This window comes from Rhipicephalus microplus, chromosome X (genome assembly GCF_043290135.1).
Source record: "Rhipicephalus microplus isolate Deutch F79 chromosome X, USDA_Rmic, whole genome shotgun sequence".
Taxonomy (NCBI): Eukaryota; Metazoa; Arthropoda; class Arachnida; order Ixodida; family Ixodidae; genus Rhipicephalus; species Rhipicephalus microplus.
The window spans coordinates 271,160,776-271,184,749 of NC_134710.1; the positions used below are offsets into that span (position 1 = coordinate 271,160,776).

The 23,974-nt window shown below is 47.4% G+C and overlaps 1 protein-coding gene across 4 annotated transcripts in view; it reads left to right on the top strand.

The window, feature by feature from the left end:
• LOC119185871 (uncharacterized) overlaps positions 1-23,974 on the top strand; it is a 96,076-nt gene that overhangs the window by 14,457 nt on the left and 57,645 nt on the right. For 2 of the 4 annotated variants that reach the window (XM_075879127.1, XM_075879128.1), the window contains exons 2-6: positions 10,726-11,080; positions 14,405-15,458; positions 17,631-17,888; positions 21,885-22,178; positions 22,739-22,873. In XM_075879127.1, the coding sequence (XP_075735242.1) occupies positions 10,737-11,080; positions 14,405-15,458; positions 17,631-17,888; positions 21,885-22,178; positions 22,739-22,873 (2,085 nt within the window). In that variant the 5' untranslated portion in view covers positions 10,726-10,736. Of the gene's footprint in view, positions 1-10,725; positions 11,081-14,404; positions 15,459-17,630; positions 17,889-21,884; positions 22,179-22,738; positions 22,874-23,974 lie in introns of those variants that run through there. The other 2 variants (XM_075879129.1, XM_075879130.1) reach the window with 2 other exon arrangements.

Genomic DNA, 23,974 nt, shown 5'->3' on the forward strand with positions numbered 1-23,974 from the left:
CATCCATCCATCCATCCATCCATCCATCCATCCATCCATCCATCCATCCATCCATCCATCCATCCATCCATCCATCCATCCATCTATCTATCTATCTATCTATCTATCTATCTATCTATCTATCTATCTATCTATCTATCTATCTATCTATCTATCTATCTATCTATCTATCTATCTATCTATCTATCTATCTGTCTGTCTGTCTGTCTGTCTGTCTGTCTGCCTGTCTGCCTGTCTGTCTGTCTGTCTGTCTGTCTGTCTGTCTGTCTGTCTGTCTGTCTGTCTGTCTGTCTGTCTGTCTGTCTATCTATCTATCTATCTATCTATCTATCTATCTATCTATCTATCTATCTATCTATCTATCTATCTATCTAATCTACGAGTTTTAGCGCTCCTGGCTGTTCCGATAGTGGTATCGATAACATAATTGGTGTGGCCCGACATGACAATATTGCCACGAACGTAATTACAGACAGCGACGAAACGACGTCTTGCTTGCCCTCAGACCAGGATGCCAAAGCCCTCTTCTTCCTTCACTTCCCAAGGATTCCACCTACAGTTGATGGCTCATACCCATTACCTGTGACATTACTCCCTCTCCTCGAAAAGCATCGGCTCGATGCTGGTAATGAGCATTGAGAAAAAAAATTAGAAAGAAAATGTGCTACCATGGATCCCAACAACTCCGTCGTAAGGGGAAAAAAATAGGCTGGCGTCATAGAAGTACTCAATAAAGAAAGGGGTAAGTACACAAGACAATAAAAAAACCAAAGTGACAAAAAATAGTCTTTGCATGGTAAGTTAGTCCACGTTCGATGTATGACGCGAGAAATATGGCTTGAGTCTTGACACGTGAACCACATCACTTTGTGGAAACCGACGGGAACGTCTTGAGGCGCCCTCAGGGAGAACTTCATACGTAACGTCACTGAGTCGGCGCAGAACTTTGTAAGGGCCAAAGTAGCGCCGAAGCAACTTCTCGGAGTGACCACGCTGTCGGATGGGAGTCCACACCCAAACTTCATCGCCTGGTTTGAAGGTAACCTCTCGGTGTGTAAGGTTGTAGCGGTGTGCGTCGGCAGTTTGGCGAGCCTGAATACGGCATCGGGCGAGTTGACGGGCCTCCTCGGCGCGTTGAGCGAACAATGCAGCGTCCGTGTTGAACATGCTCAAGTTGTTGGGAAGGAGCATTGCGTCGAGCATCGTAGTGACCTCTCGACCATGAACTAAGCGAAATGGGGTGAAACCTGTACTCTCTTGGACTGCTGTATTATAAGCAAAAGTTACGTAAGGGAGTATATCTTCCCAGTTCTTGTGATCAACGGCCACATTCATTGATAGCATATCTGCAATGGTCTTGTTCAACCGTTCGGTGAGTCCATTTGTTTGGGGGTGATAACCCGTGGTTTTCCGATGTTCTGTACCACTTAGTCTCAGCACTTCTTGAAGCATCTCTGCGGTGAAAGCTGTACCATGATCAGTAATTATTACAGTTGGCGCTCCGTGACGAAGTACGATGCTGGTGACAAAGAACTGTGCGATTTCGGCTGTGGTAGCTTTGGGCAGGGCCTTTGTTTCACTGTAACGCGTTAAATAATCGGTGGCAACCACAATCCACTGGTTTCCAGACGAAGAGGTGGGAAATGAGCCGAGCAAGTCAATGCCAATTTGATGGAATGGTGTCTTCGGCGTGGCGATAGGCTGTAGTAGTCCTGCTGGTCGTACAGGTGGAGTCTTACGGCGTTGACAGTCGCGGCATGTGCGGACGTACTGCTTGACTGTCTTCGCGAGGCGGGGCCAGTAGTATGAGCGGCGAATTCTTTCCAATGTGCGCGTGTAGCCAAGGTGTCCGGATGATGGTTCGTCGTGACAAGCATGTAAAATATCGTCCCGAAGCGAGGTCGGCGCAACCAGTAGGTAAGTAGCCTGGGTATGGTCGAAATTTTTCTTATAGAGGACTCCATCCCTGATGCAGAACGAGGCCAGCGAACGTGCGAAGTTTCGAGGAAGGCTGCGTTTTCGGCCTTCGAGGTAGTCAATCAGCGGGCTTAGCTCCATGTCGTCGCGTTGTTGTTGAGCCAAGTCGGTTGCTGACACAGAGGAAAGGAATGTATCGTCCTCTTCAACGTCCGCGTTCGTACTTCCAATTGGTGCACGTGAAAGACAGTCAGCATCAGTGTGTTTGCGTCCTGACTTGTGAATGACTGTAACGTCAAATTCTTGCAGCCGAAGGCTCCAGCGTGCTAGACGACTGGATGGGTCTTTGAGGTTGGCGAGCCAGCATAAAGAATGGTGGTCGCTAACTACCCTGAATGGTCGACCGTATAAATAAGGGCGAAACTTTGTTATAGCCCAAACAACGGCTAAGCATTCCTTTTCTGTTGCAGAGTAGTTTTTCTCTGCAGATGATAGTGTTCGACTTGCATAGGCGAACACGCGTTCTACGCCATTTTGCCATTGAACCAGTACAGCTCCAAGTCCGACGTTGCTGGCATCCGTGTGTAGCTCTGTGGCAGCGTTATCGTCAAAGTGACCGAGTACAGGTGGGGCTTGGAGATAGTTTCGTAGCGTGTCAAAGGCGTGATGCTGATCATGACCCCAAACAAACGGTACGCCGTCTTTCGTAAGTTCATTTAGCGGTTCAGCGATTTTAGAAAAACCTTTGACGAAGTGTCTGTAATATGCGCAGAGTCCCAGAAATCGGCGGAGGTCGCGCTTGTTTGTTGGGACAGGAAATGCGGCAACAGCTTTCGTTTTCTCAGGGTTTGGATGTATACCGGCGTGGCTGACGACGTGACCAAGAAATTTCAGTTCCTCGAATGCAAAGTGGCATTTCTCAGGTTTGAGAGAAAGTCCAGCTGTTCGAATCGCCTGAAGAACTGCCTGTAAGCGCTGGACGTGCTGCTCAAACGTGTCCGAGAAGACGACAACATCGTCAAGGTAGACAAGACACGATTGCCATTTTAGCCCAGAAAGAACCGTGTCCATCATTCTTTGAAAAGTAGCTGGGGCCGAGCATAAGCCGAAGGGAAGGACCTTGAACTCGTAGAGTCCGTCAGGAGTAATGAAGGCGGTCTTTTCACGGTCGCGCTCATCAACAGATATTTGCCAATAGCCGCTGCGTAGATCCATGGAAGAAAAGTAACGAGCATTGCGAATGCGGTCCAGCGAGTCGTCTATTCGTGGTAAAGGATGCACTTTTTTCTTCGTGATCTTATTCAACTTTCGGTAGTCGACGCAAAATCGCAGAGTACCATCTTTTTTCTTTACTAACACAACAGGGGACGCCCAGGGACTGGTCGATGGCTGGATGACATCGTCCTTGAGCATCTGCTGGACCTGTTGGCGTATAACGTCTTGTTCTTTTTGCGAGACTCTGTAGGCATGCTGTCGAATGGGTCTCTCGGTAGGCTCGGTGATGATACGATGCTTGGCAAGCGGTGTTTGGTTAACTTTCGAAGTCGTAGCGAAGCAGTCCCGAAATGAGACGAGTAGCTTCAAAAGACGTTCCCGTTGTGCAGACGGTAGACCCTGGTTTACGTCGAAAGTGCTTGCAAATGTCATGGCGGAATCGTCGCACGACGAAAGAGCAGATAATGTTGAGGGACCAGGGACGTCGGCAATATCCCCAAGGTATGCGATCGCAGTGTGTTTGGTAAGATGGCGATACTCCTCGCTGAAATTCGTGACTAATAGGCAAGCCTGCTTTCTACTGAGCTGAACAATACCTCGGGCAACACAGATTTGTTGTGCAAAAAGTAGGGACAAATTTCCTTCTGCAATTACAGCATCGGGGACGTCTTGGTCACATTCAACGTTGATAAAAAGGCTGCTGCGAGGAGGCAGAGTAACAGATTCGGAGGATACACGTAGGGCAGCCTTCGATGAGCGGGCGCTTTCCGGTTCAGGATGAAACGGGTCCTCGAACGACACCTGCAAGTCTCGTAGGTCAATAATTGCGCCGTGTTCGCGAAGAAAGTCCAGCCCCAGAATGAGTGGACGGGAGCACACAGGTAATACGAGGAAAGACCCTATGAACGTCGAAGCGCGGACTTGAACACGGGCTGTGCACATTCCAGTCGGCGTGACGAGGTGGCCCCCTGCCGTGCGCAACGGCGGTCCTTGCCAAGGGGTAGTTATCTTCCTCAGTTGGGATGCTAGGGCGCTGCTCATAACCGAATAATCGGTGCCGGTGTCGACGAGAGCAGTGACGACGTGATTATCGACGTGTACGGTGATGTCGGCGGAAACAGTCTTATGACTTTCGGAAACGACTGGAAAGTCAGAACGGTCTTCGTCGGGTCTTTGCGTCGAAGGAGGCTCTTTGACAGTTGGTTGGGACGCGGCTTCACCCCCAGGAGCCGCGGTTTCTAGTTTCCCCTGTGGGGACTCGGTGACCGGCCTCTGAAAGGAGCATAAGATGACGAGGGAATGCTAGGTGACGTCTGGCGGCGAGGTGATGGTGATCGTGATTGGGGGCGTTGACCAAGGCGAGGAGATTGCTGGCCCGTAAGGTACGCTTCGATGTCGCGAGGACGCTCACCGTAACGCGGGCGCCGAGCATCAGGGTGAAAGCCACGGAGACCAAGTTGGCGGTACTGGCAGTTACGGTAGACGTGACCCGCTTCGCCACAGTGGTAGCAGAGTGGACGGTTATCGTACGTACGCCACACGCTGGCCTTTGTGGCGTTCTGCCACGATCCAGACGGACGATAAGTTGGTGCACTCGGAAACCTTGAGGCGGGTGGCGGAGTCGAAGAGGTGCCCTGGAATCGATGGCTAGCCTGATCCATTCTCCCCATGTTGGGATCAGGGCCATGTGGTGCAGGGGATCGCAGAGCCGCCGCATAAGTCAGCACAGGGGCCTCAGGCCTTGTTGGCGCGAGTGGGGTGACCACCTGTCGGATCTCATTTCGGATTAAGTCTGTGAGATCACTTACGGGTGGTTGGGGTCCCGCTGCTTGGAGTTGGCGCAGCTCGTCCCGCACGACGCTTCTTATGAACTCAGCGAGGGCATGCCTCTCGCTGTCAGCCCCGATAAAGCATGCAGCAGGGGTCACGTCGTGGCGTTCATACTGTGACGACCGATGCTGGAGAATAGGCTCCATTGTGGTTGCCTCATTTATGAACTCAGCCACAGTCGTAGATGGATTGCACGCGAAACCGGCGAAGAGCAGCTCTTTCACACCACGCATTAAATGCTGCACCTTCTTTTCCTCGGACATTGCAGGGTCAGCACGCTTGAAGAGTCGAAGCATGTCCTCGACAAACATCGAAACTCTCTCGTTGGGTCGTTGGTTCCGAGACGAGATTGCCTGCTCCGCTCTCTCTTTCCTTTCTGTGCTGCGGTACGCATCACGAAACTGTCGGCTGAACTCATGCCACGTCGCAAAGGAACCCTCGTGATTCTCGTACCACGTTTTGGCAGAGTCTTCTAACGCAAAGTAAACTCTCCGCAGCTTGCGAGCTTCATCCCATTCGTTGATGTTGGCAACTCGATTGAAGTGGTCAAGCCAGTCGTCAACATCTTCATAAATGTCTCCGTGAAATGAGCGTGGTGTTTGCGGCGCATGAAAAACATGCGGGAGAAAAGAATAGGCGTCGTTGGTTTGACTCGCCTGGTTGTTAGTTGAAGTTGTCATCTCGCCTTGAGAGAGGGGACGGTACTCGGGAGATAGTCCTCGCAGGCGGCGACTGTTTCTTGCCGTGGGAGCTGCAGCTGTCTCCAAGTAGCTCGGTGTGTCGGCTGAAAATCTTCAGCCGAGGCGCATTTACCCAGCACCTCCACCAGTATCACGAACGTAATTACAGACAGCGACAAAACGACGTCTTGCTTGCCCTCAGACCAGGTGATGATGATAATGATGAATCCACAGACATGGCTCGTACCCACTCAGGGGGATCGGCCAAGAATCGATGACTTAATAAGTAAGTTTTTTTCAATATCGAAACCACCCACCAGGAAAAAGAAAGAAAAAAGAAAAGACACCCTAGTCAGAATGAAAGGAGTGCAATAGTTGCTTGTCACTCGTGCAGATAAGACAATTATTCATTACCTTGAATGAGAATCAGCATGGTTAAACAATGCTGTTGTGTTCGTTGGATTTTTTTTTTGCGTGATTACTAATCACGCAATTAAAAGCTTAATTCTTTTACTTTCATTCAGGTACTTGCAAACTGCGTAGAAAACGTTCTCGTGGCTGAAGCCCAGATCGTAAGCACCGAAGGAAAGTATGTTTTTTATAGTGAAATTCAACCCCAGGCTAGCCAATGGGAGGGCTACGAATGTTTTCCTGAGCAATTTGTATCGGCGACATGATAAAAAATAGTGCTCTATAGTTTCCAATTCTGAACAAAAGTTGCATAGTGGTGATATCGCCAGACCAGCCCCATGTGAATAGAAATTTAACGGGGGGACATGACATCGAAATCTGGTTATTATGGTTTCCAACTGTTTTGTAGGAGACCAATGACTTTTTCATGGAAATCTTAAGTGAGTGAATTCTGGTGTTGACAACATTACTTCCATAGCGTCTGCACTGAGCGCAAGCTTTCTGTATCTTGTCGCCGTTATAGTGGCCACTTCGGGAAGGACTGATAGTACTGGCCCTTCCAATGCTGCTCTTGCTAGAGAGTCTGCGATTTCATTTACTTCTAAGCCGCAATGACCGGGTACCCATACTAACTTCAGTAGTTGCAGCTGAGGAGGAACTAGCATAAGGAGCGTCTTTAAGGCCATCGATTTTGTTGACGCCGTAATCGACGTACATACTGACAGGGAATCCGTTATTATGATCGCATTAGCGGCATTCAAAGGTAGCTTTCGCAGCGCTAGAACTATTGCCTACAGCTTAGCTTCAAAAACTGGGGTGAAATCCGGTAATCTTAATGAAAAAGACCAGTCAAGCGAATGTGAGTATATACCTACACCTGTCTTTTCATCCAATACTGAAGCATCTGTGGCTATAATATTATTCGTTTCCGCGTGTGCAAGATAATCCTGCAGTCGGCTATTTAAGACCCTATAGGATTGTAATTTGGGCTTAGAGGGAAAAATCTCATCGAATTCAATCTTAAGAATTAGATTTGAATCCTGCGCAGCAATCACATCTCGAATTTTTACTTTTAACCTATCTAGTTGTTTCTGGACAAAAGCAATTTGAGGTGTTCGAAAGCGTGGCCAATGGGCAAGAAAAAAGCTGTCTGGGTCATTTATAAAATCATACTCAAATCGTCTTGGCGCATAGCTATAAAATTTCAGAAACGTCTGAACCGTTAGGATACGAAAACGGCAAGGCAATGTAGGTAATCATGCTTCCTGATACAAAACATTGTTTCTTACAAACCTCGGAAGTCCGAGACACAACCTCAAGGCTTCTCGTTCCAGAATAACCAGAGGCTTTATTTTATAGGCAGGGCCACCTGAGAACAATACGCACCCGAATTCTAGGATTGGTCGCATATACATTTTATAGATCATCACTATTGTGCTTCTGCGTAGACCATATCGGCGGCTGCTCAGTCTACGAAGAATTCCTAAGGCGCGTTGTGCTTTCGATGCCATGCTTTCTATGTGAGGAGTCCAGTTTAGGTTGGCATTATAAGTTACTCCCAAATATTTAAGAGATTCCACCCGTGGAATGGGCTCTTGTTTATAACATAATGAAATTGAGATGGGATCGGATAACGGGAATATCAATACTGCACTCTTATTTACATTTAAGGTCATGCAGACTGCATCTAGCCATCTCTCCAGCATATTGACATATCTCTGTAGCGTTTGATATAAAGAATATATGTCACTATGTGCCGTGAAAAACGCAATATCATCTGCATATACAAACACCTTCACGTCCTGGAAATGCGGTATAGTGCTCATTAAGGTGTTAAATAGAGCTGGCGATAATACAGCGCCTTGGGGGACACCACGTGTTTGTTTGCACTTTGACGATGCGCAACCATCTTTAAAGCAATAAAACTCTCTTCGTCTCAAAAATTCCCTCACCCACGCCAATATATATTTTGGGAGATTGTGGCTCTCTAATATGTCTAATAATACTGAATGTTCTACACTATCGTATGCCTTAGCTATATCCAATGTCACTAGTGCCGCATGTAGTCTTTTTTTGCGAGCAAGCTGAATGCGGCTTTCTAAATCTGCGTGTGCACACCAGATTGAACAATCTGTTCTGAAGCCAATTTGATTTGTATTTAATATCGACCAGGACGCAAAAGCCCTCTTCTTCCTTCACTTCCCAAGGATTCCACCTACAGTTGATGGCTCATACCCATTACCTGTGACAATATGACGAGCATAAGTGATTAGTCATAACATGAAAACTTTTCCAATTTTTGAAACGGCAAAGGAACAACGAGGTGTCACATAATGCGAATCGCTCAACGAGTGGGTCGTCAAATGCTGCAACCATTTACAAAAGCTTGATCTTGTTCGCCTATTAACTGTGGCACATACTAACTGTGTGGGATTGTGGGGATTATAAAAACAGGCATAATTCTTCATTGTAGTCAACCACAGCGTGCTCTTTTCAATCTAATTGTTTCTTGGCCAATACCCAGAGGCGGTATGTATTTAGGCCATAATCATCATCCTCATCTCTGGCCACCGTTTGCTGACGCGAAAGACGATGACAACGACCACATTTTCGAAGCGCTCGCGCTCGCGAGGAACAATCACTTCTTCGCTCAGTGCTCGCGAGTTGGTCGCTGTCGTTCCATTCCCTGGCACATCTGCTTCTTGCTGCCCTAAGCCCGTGAACCCGTGGAAGATAGCTCCGTTTCAGAGACGACTGATTGCACGCGTTTGGGTGAGTGCTTATCTGTACACCACTCACTGCTTTGGATTTTTGACCTAGCTGGACCGTTTAATGAACGCCCCACTAACTTACTGAGAAGCAGCGCATGTATTATGCTTAAGAGCATTCTATTTCGTGCTACATGCGGTCAATCGAAGGTGTAGAAAAACGAAAGCATCGCGATAGAAGTTTGGGCTTCATCTCGAGCACTCCAATAATTAGTGGAATAGTAAAATGTCAATTACGAGCTAGTGAAGTCGCAGTCACAAGACTACGCTGTCAGACTTGGTTGGTTGGTAACAACTTTATTGATAGTTCGGCGGAGCTTTCGTCAACCGGGGTTTCCCTCGTAGGGACGTCAAGACGTGGCCTGACCGCCGCCTCATGGGCCTGCTGGACGGCCCAGAGTTGGTCGCTGAGGCTGGCGCTGCATAGGGCAGCGGTCCACCGCGGTGGAAGGGCTCCAGATTTCGCGCCTTGCGGATTTTCGGCACAATCCCAGAGCATGTGATTTAATGAGGCAACCTCAATATGACATACTTTGCATATATTCGCCTGATATATGTTGGGGCACAGTTTGTAAAACAGTGACGTGTTGGGATAGGTGTGTGTCTGTAGCTGTCATAGGGCCGCCGCCTGCATCGTGTTCAGCTTTTCGCTGGGTGGAAGAACGGTTCGGCAGGCCAGCTAGGCCTTGATAATTTCGTAATAGGTCGTCAAATGGTCTTCGGTGTTTCCCCATAGAGGACGATCGCCGGCGCGGTTCACGAGTTCGCGCGCCTTAACGGGTGCCCTCTCGTTCAGGTTGCGGCGTGTCTCCGATACCTCTCCCACGTGAGCCGGGAACCACAGGAGTCTAGTTCGAAGCTCTACCTCCTGATGGAATTTACTATTGGGCAGGACTTTGGCCGCTCCTTGCGAAATCCATCCTTTGGCGAAGTGTTTGACCACTTGTCTCGAGTCGCAGAGGACAGCATGTCAGATTCGTGACTCCCTATCTAAATTTTTATTTACAGAGAGCTTGTCTTGCTTTTACACAGAGCTGGTCCAGAGTTTTGAATGTATGAGTGTGCAGACGCCTCGGATAAGAAGCTTGAAACCTGTCAAGCTGCTCGGGAATTGTGGAGGTCAAAGTTCTTTTTCTTTCTTGCAATGACTGAAGATAATGTGGTACGCGGTCATGATTCCATTGCAATCTTGTATAGCTTACGAGTCACGGACGTATTCTGTATGACGATGTGCAACGCTTGGACGTTGGTGAGGAACCCGGCGGGTTCCTCACCAACGTCCAAGCGTTGCACATGGGCAGTGTTTTCGTCCGCGTTCCGGCAAGTTAGCTGTCCCTCGACGCGTGCTCATTATGTTTGGACAGGAGGTTGGATCTTCGTCCATCGCCAAGACTTGGTCGTTGCTGCACTGGAGTCCAAGTCTTCCGCTTTGGCGTCGAGCATGTGCGCAGCCTCGATGGAGACGTCTCTCTCGGCGAAGTTACGGACTGCAGTCTTGGTGACGCTGGCTACTACCGTGTGCTGGGTTCCGCCTTAAAGTATTACCAGAGTTATAGCTATGCATTTCGCCGCTTCACTCGATCGCAAATCCCGTGCCTATAGGATTCGCTATTTCGTGTCGGTCACCGCCGTGGTGAACGCGGGTGCCGACTGTCAATGTTGTCGTTGCCGTCGCTCCCGCTGGTTATGCTACTTTTCTCGGTCAGGCCGAGGGTATCTGGCAGTGCTAACAGAGAGGACATCTTCCTCCTGCTTTGCATGTACGCTTTTGTGCCTAAAATTACTGAAGTGGCCGCTATTTCGCAAAGCAGCTGAGTGCCTCTGCTTGAGCATAGAGAGTGGATTACTACGTTACAGATTGCCTTTGTGCTTACAGTGAGCTTTGACAAGAAATACCGTTGCAGGTTGGCCCAAAATGCCTCGGACATCGCCCGACGTCGTTGAACTGCCGGCCGGTATGCCGCCCACGCGTAGGCATCCTTTGCTGCCTACGCCCACGTTGCCGAAAACTCCGCAACGCAAGCAACCGGCGAACAGCAAGGAGCTATCGGTGAGGATTCTGTGCCTGGATTCCGGTCAGGGTGTGCCGTCGGCGCTCCAGCTGCGACGGCTGCTGGGCTTCTCCGTAGTGGTGGACCACGTGGCTCCAGCAGATCGGTGCGAGGTTGCTGTATACGAGAACCCGGTTTCCGAGGTGCATGTCAACTTACAGCCTGAACGGATGCCAAAGGACGCATTCATGCAGATTGTTGTCAAATGGTGAGCGTAGATCAGATGCATATGGCAAATTTAGGATTACCTTCTTATGTGTGATTGATGCTAATATTTTTCGTCGCAATGTTTATGGTATAGTTATGCATATGGTTTCATGTGAAGTCGGCGCTCAGGCTTGCTAGAATATTTCTTGAAAGAAGGTCAGGACTTTTCTATGAATAATTCAAAATGGTTAGAATGTTCGCAGAACGAATATCCCAGTCTTTAATATTTATTAACAAAAAGTCAGGATGTCGAACGGATTAAAAAATGTATGCATTCGGGTCTGGTTGGACGCGTTCTATTTCGCTGTGGTTACATTCAAGCTCGCAAGCCCATTTCGCACGCGTCTTCCTTCTAGGAGTACTCATACTGACAACTCGGAAAAGAGTACGTATCATTGCAGGTGTTTCGGAAGGGAAATTTTAGTCAGGTTAGAGGAGAACTTCATATACTTGCTCAAGTGCAAGGTTCAATGGGAAAACAAGCAAGAAGACACAGTAGTGTGTAAACGTACAACGCTTGTCTGTGCGTGTTTTACACAGTGACGCCCTCGCCGAAATCAAGTGTGATGAGCGTCCAACTACAAGCCATTTCATGAAACCCTTGAATACAACAGCACAAGAAATATTGAAAGAGGGACGCTGGGCTTGAGTGAAAAATCTTGTCGAGACGATTTGCATGCAAATGTGAAGACGTCGCATGTGATTGCGAACAGCGTTTTGCGCGTTCCCGCACAAGCAGAACGCAAGCGCGTTCCCCATTCCGTCTCAATTTTGGAACGGGTTCCCGTTACGAGTTTCTGCAAAGCGGAAAGGAACGCGTCACAGTTACATCTCGAAATTGCGCCACCACAAGTTCGCGTCGCTTACACCATCGCCCGCACGAAGCGTGAATGGGTCCACTCGGCGAAATTCTCGTCTCTTCTTCGTACCGTTCGAGGTCTTTCTGGCGCAGTGTATAGCGGTGTAGCCTTCCATGTGAGGCTGGTATTGTTCACGACATTCCTCGGAGTAAATTTTTCGTCACGCGCTGCCTCGATCACGCTTTTGCCCAGCCGTGGTGGTCTAGTGGCTAAGGTACTCGGCTGCTGACCCGCAGGTCGCGGGATCAAAGCCCGGCTGCGGCGGCTGCATTTCTGATAGAGGAGGAACTGTTGTAGGCCCGTGTGCTCATATTTGGGTGCACGCTAAAGAACCCTAGGTGGTCGAAATTTCTGGAGCCCTCCACTACGGCGTCTTTCATAATATTATGGTGGGTTTGGGACGTTAAACCCCACATATCATCGATCACGCTTGCACACACGACTGATTTTGCACTCCCTGGCTGCCTCTGACAAAAAAAAAAAAAAGGCTGCCTACCCATAGTGCATAGTGTCACCGCCGTTCATGCAAGCTCCCTATGCTCACAGCAAAAAAAAAAAAAAAAAAAAAAGCCACCAGCGTTTTCTTACGGGGGGAACTGGAGTAGATACGTCGCCCAGTGGGGGTGGGGTATATTACGTGAATGGTGCGTGATCGGGTATGGTTTGGGAATGCCTAATGGTCATTTCAGATTTATTACCACGCGCTTTGCGACGAAGTGGCAACACAGAGGAATGCAGTGTGTCTATTGAGGGCCAACTTGAAAAATTATTTTTAATAAAGCAAAAGATGATTTGATTAGACTCATCTTCATTACTTAGCGATGAAGTTGTCTGCTAAAAGCCACATTATGAAGACCGAATAAGTACAAAAAATTCGGTCAAATACTGGTAAAATCGCGTATTTATTTGTTATTTCACTTTCTTTTTTTGCAGGAAGATTTGAAGTTTGTTTCAGCCCCCTGAACAATCTGCGACGAAAATCCATTTTCCTGAAAACCACACTAATGTATGAGATTACTTAAAGAAAATATTTTTGCTGTTTATGTAAATGCAGAGCTGAAAGGTAAGCAGAATGATTTCGGAATGGCTAAGTAGCGCAACTATATAAAACCTCTGCACTACTTCAAGCGTCGTTCTGAACCTGAATGCGCAAAAATATATTTTATATACACTTTCCATTACGTACATTCAGCAAATGCAAGTGTACATTGAGGTGGCACCATGGCCTTGAAAAACTTTTCGTGTAAAAATGTTTTGCCAGAAAACACACTCTATGTGGCATACTAAAAAGGTATAAAATTTGTCAGCAAAACCTGCGATGAGTGAGTGCCATGCTTAGGACACTTGGCATGAAATGACCCAAATTTGATACTATTATTATTATTATTATTATTATTGGTGGTTTATGAGTCGAATAATTCTCCTTCCTAAGATGTCCGGGCTTCAGTGCAGCGTTTGAAGTGTTTACATAAAGTTACCTGCCGGTGGTTTAAAGCAGTGGAACAAAATACATTGCCCAAGAAATGTGCCCGATGTCGACCTCTCTCGTCGCTCCTGCGTGAGGTTCATATTGTTACGGGGTCAGTGAATTCTCTACAAAATGCATTTACAGAGGAAAAAAACCACAGGCAAGAGTCACAATGGCTGATTGGCACACTCGCGCGCCTCTCAGCTGATTGTGTCCTTCCTCTTCCTTTACTTCATCTCCGTAACAGGACGCCCAGGCGTTGGTGCACCGTCTCGGCGTGAGTCCGGAGAAGTGCGACAGAAGTAGGGATTCATGCGCGAAACATGGACAATGTCAGCAAGTGACGAAATTGGTGACATATTGGAGTGCAATGGCACTATCTCGGAGTTGACGTCGCTAACTTGACGTAACACTAAATAGGGTCCTGCGTATCGGGACAAATGTTTTTCGGAGAGACCTTCATTGGTGACACGGTGACCAGAGGAGCTCGCGGTCACCTGGGCGCCTCTCAGGTGATTGTGTCCGTCCTCTTCCTTTACTTCATTTTCGTAACAATATTGAGACTTGCAGTTGACCAGCATCAGATTCATTGCACCATAAGCGGGATGTTTTGCATTATATGCGGTCGCACATATGTCGTTCTGCTGGTGTTTTCATAATGTCCTAGAGTTTCTGGAGCATCGAAAGGGAATGTTGATGCCTTGAAAGCTTCCCGCACACTCGTTCAGCAACTTCAGAGACGCTCCTATACTTTTTGTCAAATATGCGTGTACATGAATGCTAAGTTACTTGTGCAAAAGAAAAGGACTGCAAAGCCTATATACAAAGGTGCATTAACCATATTTCCATTCAACCAGTGCTGAAACAGCATAGTTAGTAGCTATCAGGCTATTTACTTGAACTACAAATTTCCATGCAGAAATAAACGGTTGTCTTCAAATGAAAGAAATGCATTGCCTAGTGAACGCGTGCGAGTGATGCATGTTGTTACCCGCAGGTGTGACTGGGAATTAGTTCAGCATGTCCTCGGCAGTGGCGTGGATCGCAGCTGTCGTCCTCCCGAGTGGTGGCTCGCATCAGAAGAGCTAGAAGAAAGATGCAGCCCGTACGATGCCCTGGTTGTCATGGAGCATAAAGACGTAACCGTGAAATCTTTCGCGCTGGGCTGCCTCTTGGGCTATAATACTTTTGTAGCTCATTTCGACAGTGCACGAACAGTTCTCCCGGGTGCGAAGACCTCTTCATCCAAGAAGTCTGCACTTGGACCACCCGTATTAACTAAGTCCAGCAAGGGGAAGAAACCTCAGCCATTCCCGAGGTCTGGGTGTGGGTTCTCTAATGGAGATCCACCCACTCCTTGCTGCAGAATGTCACGTGAAGCAGGGAGGTCAAAGAGAGAGTCGGCACTTGAACATAAATTGCCTGTAAACGTGACTACCGGAGAACCGAGTTCTTCCGCACCTCCTGCGCAGCCAACAAAAAGAGAATCCACCGAGGGGTTGCCGGCCACCGAGCCCACAGTTCGCGGATATCAAGCGCAACAACCCATGGCGTCAGCTGCACCCGACTCTTGGGCAACCCAAGCGGACAATACTTCGGTGCATTTTGAACCCTCGTCTCTTCTTCGGGAAGTTCCATCATCGCAAGCTTCCACGTCTCCACCGCAGCCTAGCAATGGGACGGGACAACGGAGGCCATCCGCTTGGCAGGGCTGGCGGACTCCAGTGGTGGTTCCCGTCCGGGAGCCACCGCCTGAGCCATTCAGACCGGGTCCTCAGCCTGCCGTTATTCAGCTTCCGATGCCGAAGAAAGAGCCCAAGGGTCAAAGGACCGCACTGTTGACGCCCAGTGAGACGGCCGAGGATAGCGGGGGCAGCACTTCGAGTGCAGCGTCAGACCCAGCCGCGCTTTCTCCTGGCTCCCAGCAGTCGCCTTCTAGGAGCGAATCGGAGCCGCCGTCTGATGCCTCACCGCATCAAAACACTTCGGGCACTCATTTATCCCTGCCACACAAGTCGTCGACGTCTGCTCGTCCAAGTGAAGGTTTCAAGGTAAACGCAACTTACGCGAATGACGCACTCATTAGGGAGGCAAGTACGTCGCCTTGCTCTTGGAATCTGTATGACAAGCAGTGTCCCCTGTCTAAAGCAATCGCTTTCACACTAATATTACTCATAATACTCCACGCAGTGGGTAGCAGTGAAATCCACCGATATAACCTCCTTTGATGGATATAACTTCCTTAACCGAGTACTGATGAATGATAATCAACGACAGTCGACTACTAAAGGGACGGTGAACTGCCCACAACATTACATGAGTTGACTCCACTGATGAATAGATTGTACGTCTCATTGACTCGAAGCAACCCCGTTTTTTTCCTTGAGGTGGATTTCTATTTTTATTTCTTCATTCAAAGTCACGAAAATGATCTGTGGCACCTCTTGCAGCAAACCATGAACGACTCGATGTACGAGACCTCGTGACCTCTGTACGCAGTCAACGACCTTTTTCGTTAGCATCGAAATATTGTTGCTTTTATTATATTAAAAGATGCTGACCACAGACTGCTGACCAGCAGTTCGCGGGATCAAATCCCGGCAGCGACCGGCTGCATTTTCGATGGAGGTTGAACTGTTATTGGCCCATGTGCTCAGATTCAGGTGCACGTTAAAGAACCACAGGAGATCGAAATATCTGGAGCCCTCCGCTACGGCGTATCTCACAATAAAAATAAGAATGTACATAAAATGTACATATAAGCCTGCGTTATTGTATGCATAAAAGTGATGCTGTTTTCGCGTGACGTATAATAATCTCATGCTCGTCAGCGCGTCTTGAGCAAAATTTAAGCGTGCTCATGCAAGTGTGCACGCACTCTCTCAGTTGCATAGGTTTTGGAGTGGCGTAGTTTTCCTACGTACATTTCGTCTCAGAAATGCGTGCACTGCTACTCAGCGCGGCCGTTCATGTGCGTAGTGGGGTTTCCTGACTTGGCTTGGCTCGTGTATCGAACGAGCAATGAAGCCTAGACAGACCATTTATGATAAGGCAGAGGCATCGTCGGGCACCAGTGCACACGGAGCTAATACAGGGAAGGTGCATAATGCCACATCATCTCATTTTAAAACCTTGCTATTAAAAATATATGTGAGGTTAAAATACATGAATTTAAGCATAGTTATAGGATCTCCGATGAAAGCATAACGACGACAGCGTCTGCAAATCGCGAGAAAGGCTGGCGACAACGCTATCAATTCTCGGCGTTGCTGGAGGGACGGTTTATGTGTGTTATAGGGCCATTGAGGCAGAAATATACTGCTTTTAAAATGACTACGTGCTTTTGCTATTAACTACCTCAACTTCAAACACTACAAATAGTGAGCTTTTTGTCGTGCCGTAAAAAAATGGGTCGAAAAAAAATTGCCCGCAGCTTCCCTTGGGGGAACACTGAGGAGGATGCGGACCATATAATTGGTTAACGGGGTGTTAAAGTGCGACTTACTTGGGTCGATGGCTAAATTGGTTAACGTGGTTGTGAAATGGGGTGTTAAATTGCGACTTACTTGGGTCGATGGCTAAATTGGTTAACGTGGTTGTAGGAGGGGGTGTTAAATGAGTGAACACGTACACACGTATGCGAAAGGGCGGCGCTGGTCGAAGGGACGTCGATCATTGTGTTTGTGGATTCGTTGGAATTCATTTCACCGCGACCTTGGACGTCGACGCGCCGTACAAACCAACCGACGAGCGGCAACTGAGCGAGCGAGCGCCGACCTTGAGTATATATACAGCACGACGGCGCATGCACTGTCAGCTGTTGAATGTTCTCGAAGCGCGACGCCACATGCGCGTCCACTGGAGAATCGGGAGAATTGTAGATGTCGAACGCGGTGTGTAGAGGAGGAATGGTGCACAGATGGTGGAGGAGTGAAGCGCGCGCGGTGTGTAGAGGAGGAAGAGATGCACAGATGGTGGAAGAGTGGGCGACGGCGCGACGGCGCATGCGCGCGCGTCAGCTGTCGAATGTTCGAGAAGCGGTGCGGACGGCGCGGACGGCGCGGACGGCGCACTACAAGGCGCGAGTATAAGATGCTTCCGCATCTAAAAATCTTTCTTCTATAGACACCCGACTTCTTTCATGGACCAGTCGGTCATGTAGGAAGTCATTACGCATTGTAGCCAATATATGTGCTCTCAATGTTCATGTGCTTACAATGCAGGTCACCCAAATGAAAGTTCACTTCGAGCACTGTATTAGTGCTCTGAACCTGTACTTTGTGGACAAGCAGGGCTCCATCTACACTCTGTACCGACTGGAGGTACGATACTCTACCATCTGCCGTATCGTCCTTTGCAAGAAGTCATCGATGGCTACCACGGCATTTCTGCACCTTTTACAAACGCCGCTGCTCTACAAATTGTGCGCCGGCAAGAACGCCTCAAGCCACTGTCACCGCGAGGGCGACTACATACCCAAGGTCAGTGTTAGGGATGAAGTGCACTTTTCCGGAGAGTACATTCGACAACGAAAGTTCGCAAACTACTCGAGCGCGTGGCCAATAGCCTCTTCGCGACGTTTGGCTACGTAAGCGGCGCGACCGACAGCAGCGGTACGCCGGAGACGTATTCATCATTTAGTCCCCGGCTATTTTACCTCGGGGGAAATAGTCGCATAACTTACCAGTCGTCATTCTCACAACATGACATGTACCCAACGGCACACTGTTCAGAGCCCTCCGCTTCGATTCAGCTGTCGCCCCGCCGCGGTGTTCTAGTGGCTAAGGTACTCGGCTGCTGACTCGCAGGTCGCGGGATTGAATCCAAGTGGCGGTGGCTGCAATTACGATGGAGGTGGAAACGTTTTAGGCCCGTGTGCCCAGATTTGGGTGCTCGTTAAAGAACGCCAGGTAGTCGAAATTTTCGGAGCCCTTCACTATGGCGTCTCTCATGATGATATGGTGGTTTTGGGAAGTTAAACCCCACACGTGAATCGATTCAGCTGGCAAGAAGCATGGTCAAATCACGTAGGTCGCGAAACTCAAAACAAGAAGTGTCGAAAATGTATTGCAGGAGGCATCAACGCCCACCATCGATTGAAGCGCGACTATAGGTGAGGAGGGGCCACGTAACCAAAATTGAAAATTAATTGATTTTGGAATTGTGGTAGTTTTATATTTGTGAAAGTTAACTATAAATTTATTTTACAGCTTATATGATACCTGTATAATTGATTGCATCAATTGTTGGCCGAGTGTCATACCAAAGGGGGCGTATCCGGGCAACATATCATATTGGTGCATTGCCGGGTCAGTGAGGCATCGCCCAGTTTTGCATGGTGATTTCGTGCGTGCCTTTCATAGATTATTTGCCCATGTGCCCTGAACTGGCGTGACACTTTTGCACTGAACTAGCTCATAGAATGTGTAGATAGCCGCTCCTGTGACCGTAGACTGCCATAGCGGGCGCGCGGCAAGCATGCCTGTACCTTTGGTGACTGTGAATGCGACAAGCTAAGCAACGAGACGGTGTAATTTACGGTTGCCAAGACGATATTCTCAAGGTTGCTGTATCGATGCAGGGGTTTTCAACGATTGGGCAACGTGAGTTTTGGACCTTTTATGCCATTGTGGTAGTGATCAGTTGTGTCCTAATTTCAATTGCTAAGTTTTTGGTGTATATTGCAAGTACACAATTTTGATAAACAAAACTTTCCCAATACTTTATATGAATCTTCTTTTTCTCTAACGCACGCAATTAGTGAACCGTAGGCGCAATGAAGTCGCGTAACTATAATGACAGGTAAGATATCAGCAATTAAAAAATTAACTTTAGATTTCGTGCCTAGTAGGGCAAATGCACGACATTGCTAGGGCTTCCTGTTTTGACGTCATATTTTATTTTTTGTTAGCTGTTGGTGGTCCCCTCTATGCGTAGATGGCGACGGTGGCAACGAGCTGATAACGACTGGATAGATGGGCTTCTATAGAGCTACGCTACCACTTTACATATACCTTGGTAGCAGTGCGACGGTCTTGCCGCAGTTATGGGCTTCGCGTGAGAACAACGAACTGATAATGTTATGCGTGGCAGAACGACATTGACACATCAGTTAACAAAATGAAGACCTTTTTCAGCCGTTTCCCCGCGGTCATTGGTAGATGGCGCAGACAGACAGTTTGGCATAGAGTTGGAGCATATACAGTATTTGGCGTGTGCTCGCGTTGTCCGGGAAGTTTGTGTTCGATTGTACATATGAGTTACATAAAGCGTTTGCTTTGATGCGCTTGCATATCTCTTTTGATAGAACGTCTTCCTAAAGTGAAATACGGATGACACGATATTGCAATGAGATTTACGATGTGTGTAGAATAGTGTGAACGTTGTGCGATTGCTTGCAATAAGTGCGTTGATCCCGGCCGTGAGAACATGAAATGCAGCCTTTCTGTATCATGTACTTTTAGCAGTGCTGTTTGTACTATATATATATATATATATATATATATATATATATATATATATATATATATATATATATATATATATATATATATATATATGAGATCTAATAGACAGTAATGCCAAGGAATATACAAGGAATGTAAATAAGAAGAAAGAAAAGTGGATGAAAAAATAACCAGCCGTGAGCAGGAATCGAACCTACGACCTTCGAATAACGTGTTCGATGCTCTAACCACTGAGCTACCACAGCGGCCTTCCCTCCATCCACTTTTTTGGGTTTATATGTGAATTTAGAAGTAGGGGTGACAGTCAGCGCTTCTATAAGCCAAGGGACGAGTGTGAAAAACACTCTTTTATGCGCATGTTTGGCGTCACATAGCACGTGAACTTATTATGAGCGGGCAGCTGATTAATAGTCCCTCGTATACAACCTAATGACACCAAAACTGTTTCTCCTACTTCTAAATTCACATATAAACCCAAAAAAGTGGATGAAGGGAAGGCCGCTGTGGTAGCTCAGTGGTTAGAGAATTGAACGCGTTATTCGAAGGTCGTAGGCTCGATTCCTGCTCACGGCTGGTTATTTTTTCATCCACTTTTCTTTCTTCTTATTTACATTTCATTGGTTCTAATAACTTCTCCTGTACATTCGTTGGCAATACTGTCTGTTAGATCTTATTATTATTATTGTGTGAAAACACGGAAACACGAGCCCTTAGGTATACACTTCTTTCCATATATATATATATATATATATATATATATATATATATATATATATATATATATATATATATTAAGCTGTTAACGTTTCATTGCAAGCTTGGTTTTAGCTACGCAAGCTTGTCGATGCGCATACGGCATGAATTACATGATGTGAGGCTAATACTGGTCATGCTGACTAAATAACCGGCCAACCAGGAAAGCACAGTAATATTATTTGACGTATGGTAAGCTGGAACTGCTAAGCGCACTACGCTAACGCCTTTGACAGTGTTAGATAACGGGTAGAGAACACTGCTGGGGTCTCAGTCTGCCGTCATAAAGCGACATATATAAATAAATCAATCAACATTTATTTATCACTGATAGTAATCGGGGTAACGAAAAAAAAAAACCGAAATAGGGCAGCTTCAGAAATATCCAGCCCTGTAAAAGCAGCGAAATGAGCCCCAGTTGAAGGTGTATGATTGTACCTGAAATAAACCTTATCATACCTGAACGTACTTTGAAATATAGCGAAAAGTAAGATAGACGTGAAAGTATATGTTTTTGTCCATCATTGTACACTGTAATATACACTGATGGGGCTGATAAAAACATTCAAATTGCTGGACACTCTGTGTGTACAGCTGTTGATTCCTAATGCGCTGTGCTTGCCTATTTTTTTCCCCTTTATTTGGAAGATATTAAGGCAGCTTCGGCGTAGCGCTGCCGAGTCTGAGGGTAGTGCCTAGCCATTTTTGTTTCTTTTTGGTTTCTCTCCTGCTTTCCTCCTCTTCCGTTTGTCTTTTTCAGTTTTTTTCTGATTTCTATATAATCCTTCCTCTGTCTTTATCTATTTCTTTGTTTCTTGGTATTTCTATTTTGTTCATATTTTCTCTTTCTTTGTCTCTCTAGTTCGCGTTTGCTGCCTCTTCTGTTGTTATCCCTGGTCTTGCCTGCGTTACGCCAAGGGCATTTTTCTTTAAGCGCACTTAGTATGCAACAAATAGGAGCGCTATGCCAAGCGGCGGCAGCATAGTGCAACACAAGACAGCATGTGACAGCTGGGCCCTCTAAAGTCACTTGTAATATTTAAGTGCACTAGAAATGTGGCGTCTCCAAGCAGGAGTTTATTCGCAATGCTTCTGGTTGTTGATTCTTAATGGGCGCATCCTGTATCCAATTTTTTCGGACTGGTTGTCATTCAAACCTTGGTTTGCACTGCAATGTCTGCGCCTTGCGTTGTTGTCTCGTCCTCCGAACTATACTTCACAAGTCTCTTGCTTGATAGCAATGTCCTTCTTGCACAGTTCGACCTGTCCGATACCACCCCGTGGGACCGGGCTGTCGAATTTGGCGAAGGCCCGTTCAAGTGCGGCTCCGACGTGCTGGGGAAGAGCCGCGTCCTACGGCTGGCTCTCGAAGGACCCCGCCACTGGGAGCCTTTGTGCAACCTGATACAGCGCACCCGCAGCAGCGCGCAGGTCTTCTACGCGGCCGTCCGGGAGCTGCACGCTCTCGACTTGAAGGCGGTGCCCAGGCCCAGCGTGCCGGACTACGGGATCACCTACGCTCTGCTCAGCGTCTGGTCAGAAAGCTTCCAGGTGTGCATAAGAGTGATCATGGACCTAACGTGAGCGCACCCTGTCGACGCTACTGTAGAGCAGTAGATGAATCTACCAATGCAGTGCCATGGTGTGATCCAAGATAAGCGGGCCAAGTGCTCATTATTGTATTTGTCCTAACGCTGCCCTACATAACTCACTACGAAACTCCAAACAAACCAGCCCATCCTTCCGCTATTCTGCAGTGCAAAGCTAATCTTCATTTTCGTGCATATACGTATAGTAGTTGTGTGCCCATGGCCCGCAGTTTGTCGTGATGATTGAAATTCGTACGAATCCCGTTTCTTTGTGAGCATATAAAGGGCCATCAGTTTATTGCGTGTACACTACGTCAATGCCTAGGGACGACGCGTGCCGTTTTATTGAACGGCATTAAACTATAGAGAACAACCTGTACAACCTGTGCGAAATTGAAACTTTAATATTAAGATCGGTGCGAGTAGGCTGATTCGCGCGCACGCATTTGTTTCAATGCTGCGAATGTCAGCCCCGTTCTCCTCGAACCAATTACCGCGAAAGTAATCCTTCCTTCTCCTCAGGTTGCAGACGAGCTCGCGCTGGATCCCGACGGTGCCCGAGAAGTCCAGCGCAAGTTGACACAGCGCGCTCAGGAATGTCCCCGTGCGTTGGAAGAAGCGCTTTTCGAGCTATACTTCTCCATTAGCCAAGGAAAGGTAAGCGGCTACGTTTTGCTCATTAGCAGCAGTCACAGTAAGGTAATAAATTGTATAACTTGGCGATGTTCAAGGCTTTCTCACGGTAGAAGCTGCAAAAAAAACACAAACACAAAAAACAGGCCCAAATGGATATCCTGCTAGACGCTGCATGCACTGCATTCCGTATACTTTCACTCTCAACCGATTATTTGCTTTGTAATTTTGCGTTTGTATACTTCGTTAATGAAACCTGCAGGTTTACAAGGCGTTGTATACAAAGGCTTCGAGGCTGGACATAGCTGGTATTACTATAGGTTTAGCCGTGGTTTCGGGAATCTGTAATGCTACGCGGGAGCGCGCACAGCACCCTTAACAATTGGTCTTTGTGCGGAAATTCTACAGGCCATGAGTCGCCCGAGATTCAGTGTACATAAAAGTAGGCGACCCGCCATCGCACACCGACAGGCATTCGGCAGTTCGCGATGTTCCCAGGCCCGACCGCGATTTCGTTCGTTCGAGCCACAGTTGAGAGCAGACGTTCGCGGTGCGTAAACGCGCTATGAAGTGCCTCTTTTTTTATTTTGTGGGCTTTCTTTTGCAGTTTAGAGAAATAGTATACGTGAGACTGCTTTTATGTCGAATGATGCAATGTGGGTTTCTGAGCGCGCTCTGAAACTTCGCAAATCACATTTGTCGCTATTGTCAGTATTCAGAAAATAAATGAACTAATTGTAACTAAGAAATTAGAAAATTATGCTGTGCGCAAGGTGGCTGTCCGATATATGCGGCTGCTTTGCAAGAATCGAAACACACACACAAAAAAAGCCCTCGCCTTACACAAGCAGTAACTACATAATGTAGGTAAATGAGCCGACTATTTCGAGTAGAAAGTTCGTTCTCCTTAACACTGCTGCTCACACACTATCCTGTTCAGTGAATGTAAACTCGGCAACATCGGAGTGTAATTTCAAACGCTGCGCCAGCCAAAAAAAAAAAAAAGCCACCTCTTATAAACGCGGTTCTTTGTGCACTTGGAAAAGCGAGACGCCTAAACATGATTCTAAATTTTCGGTAATGTACCATCGATCAGCAGTACTATCAGCTAACTTAGCATTGCGA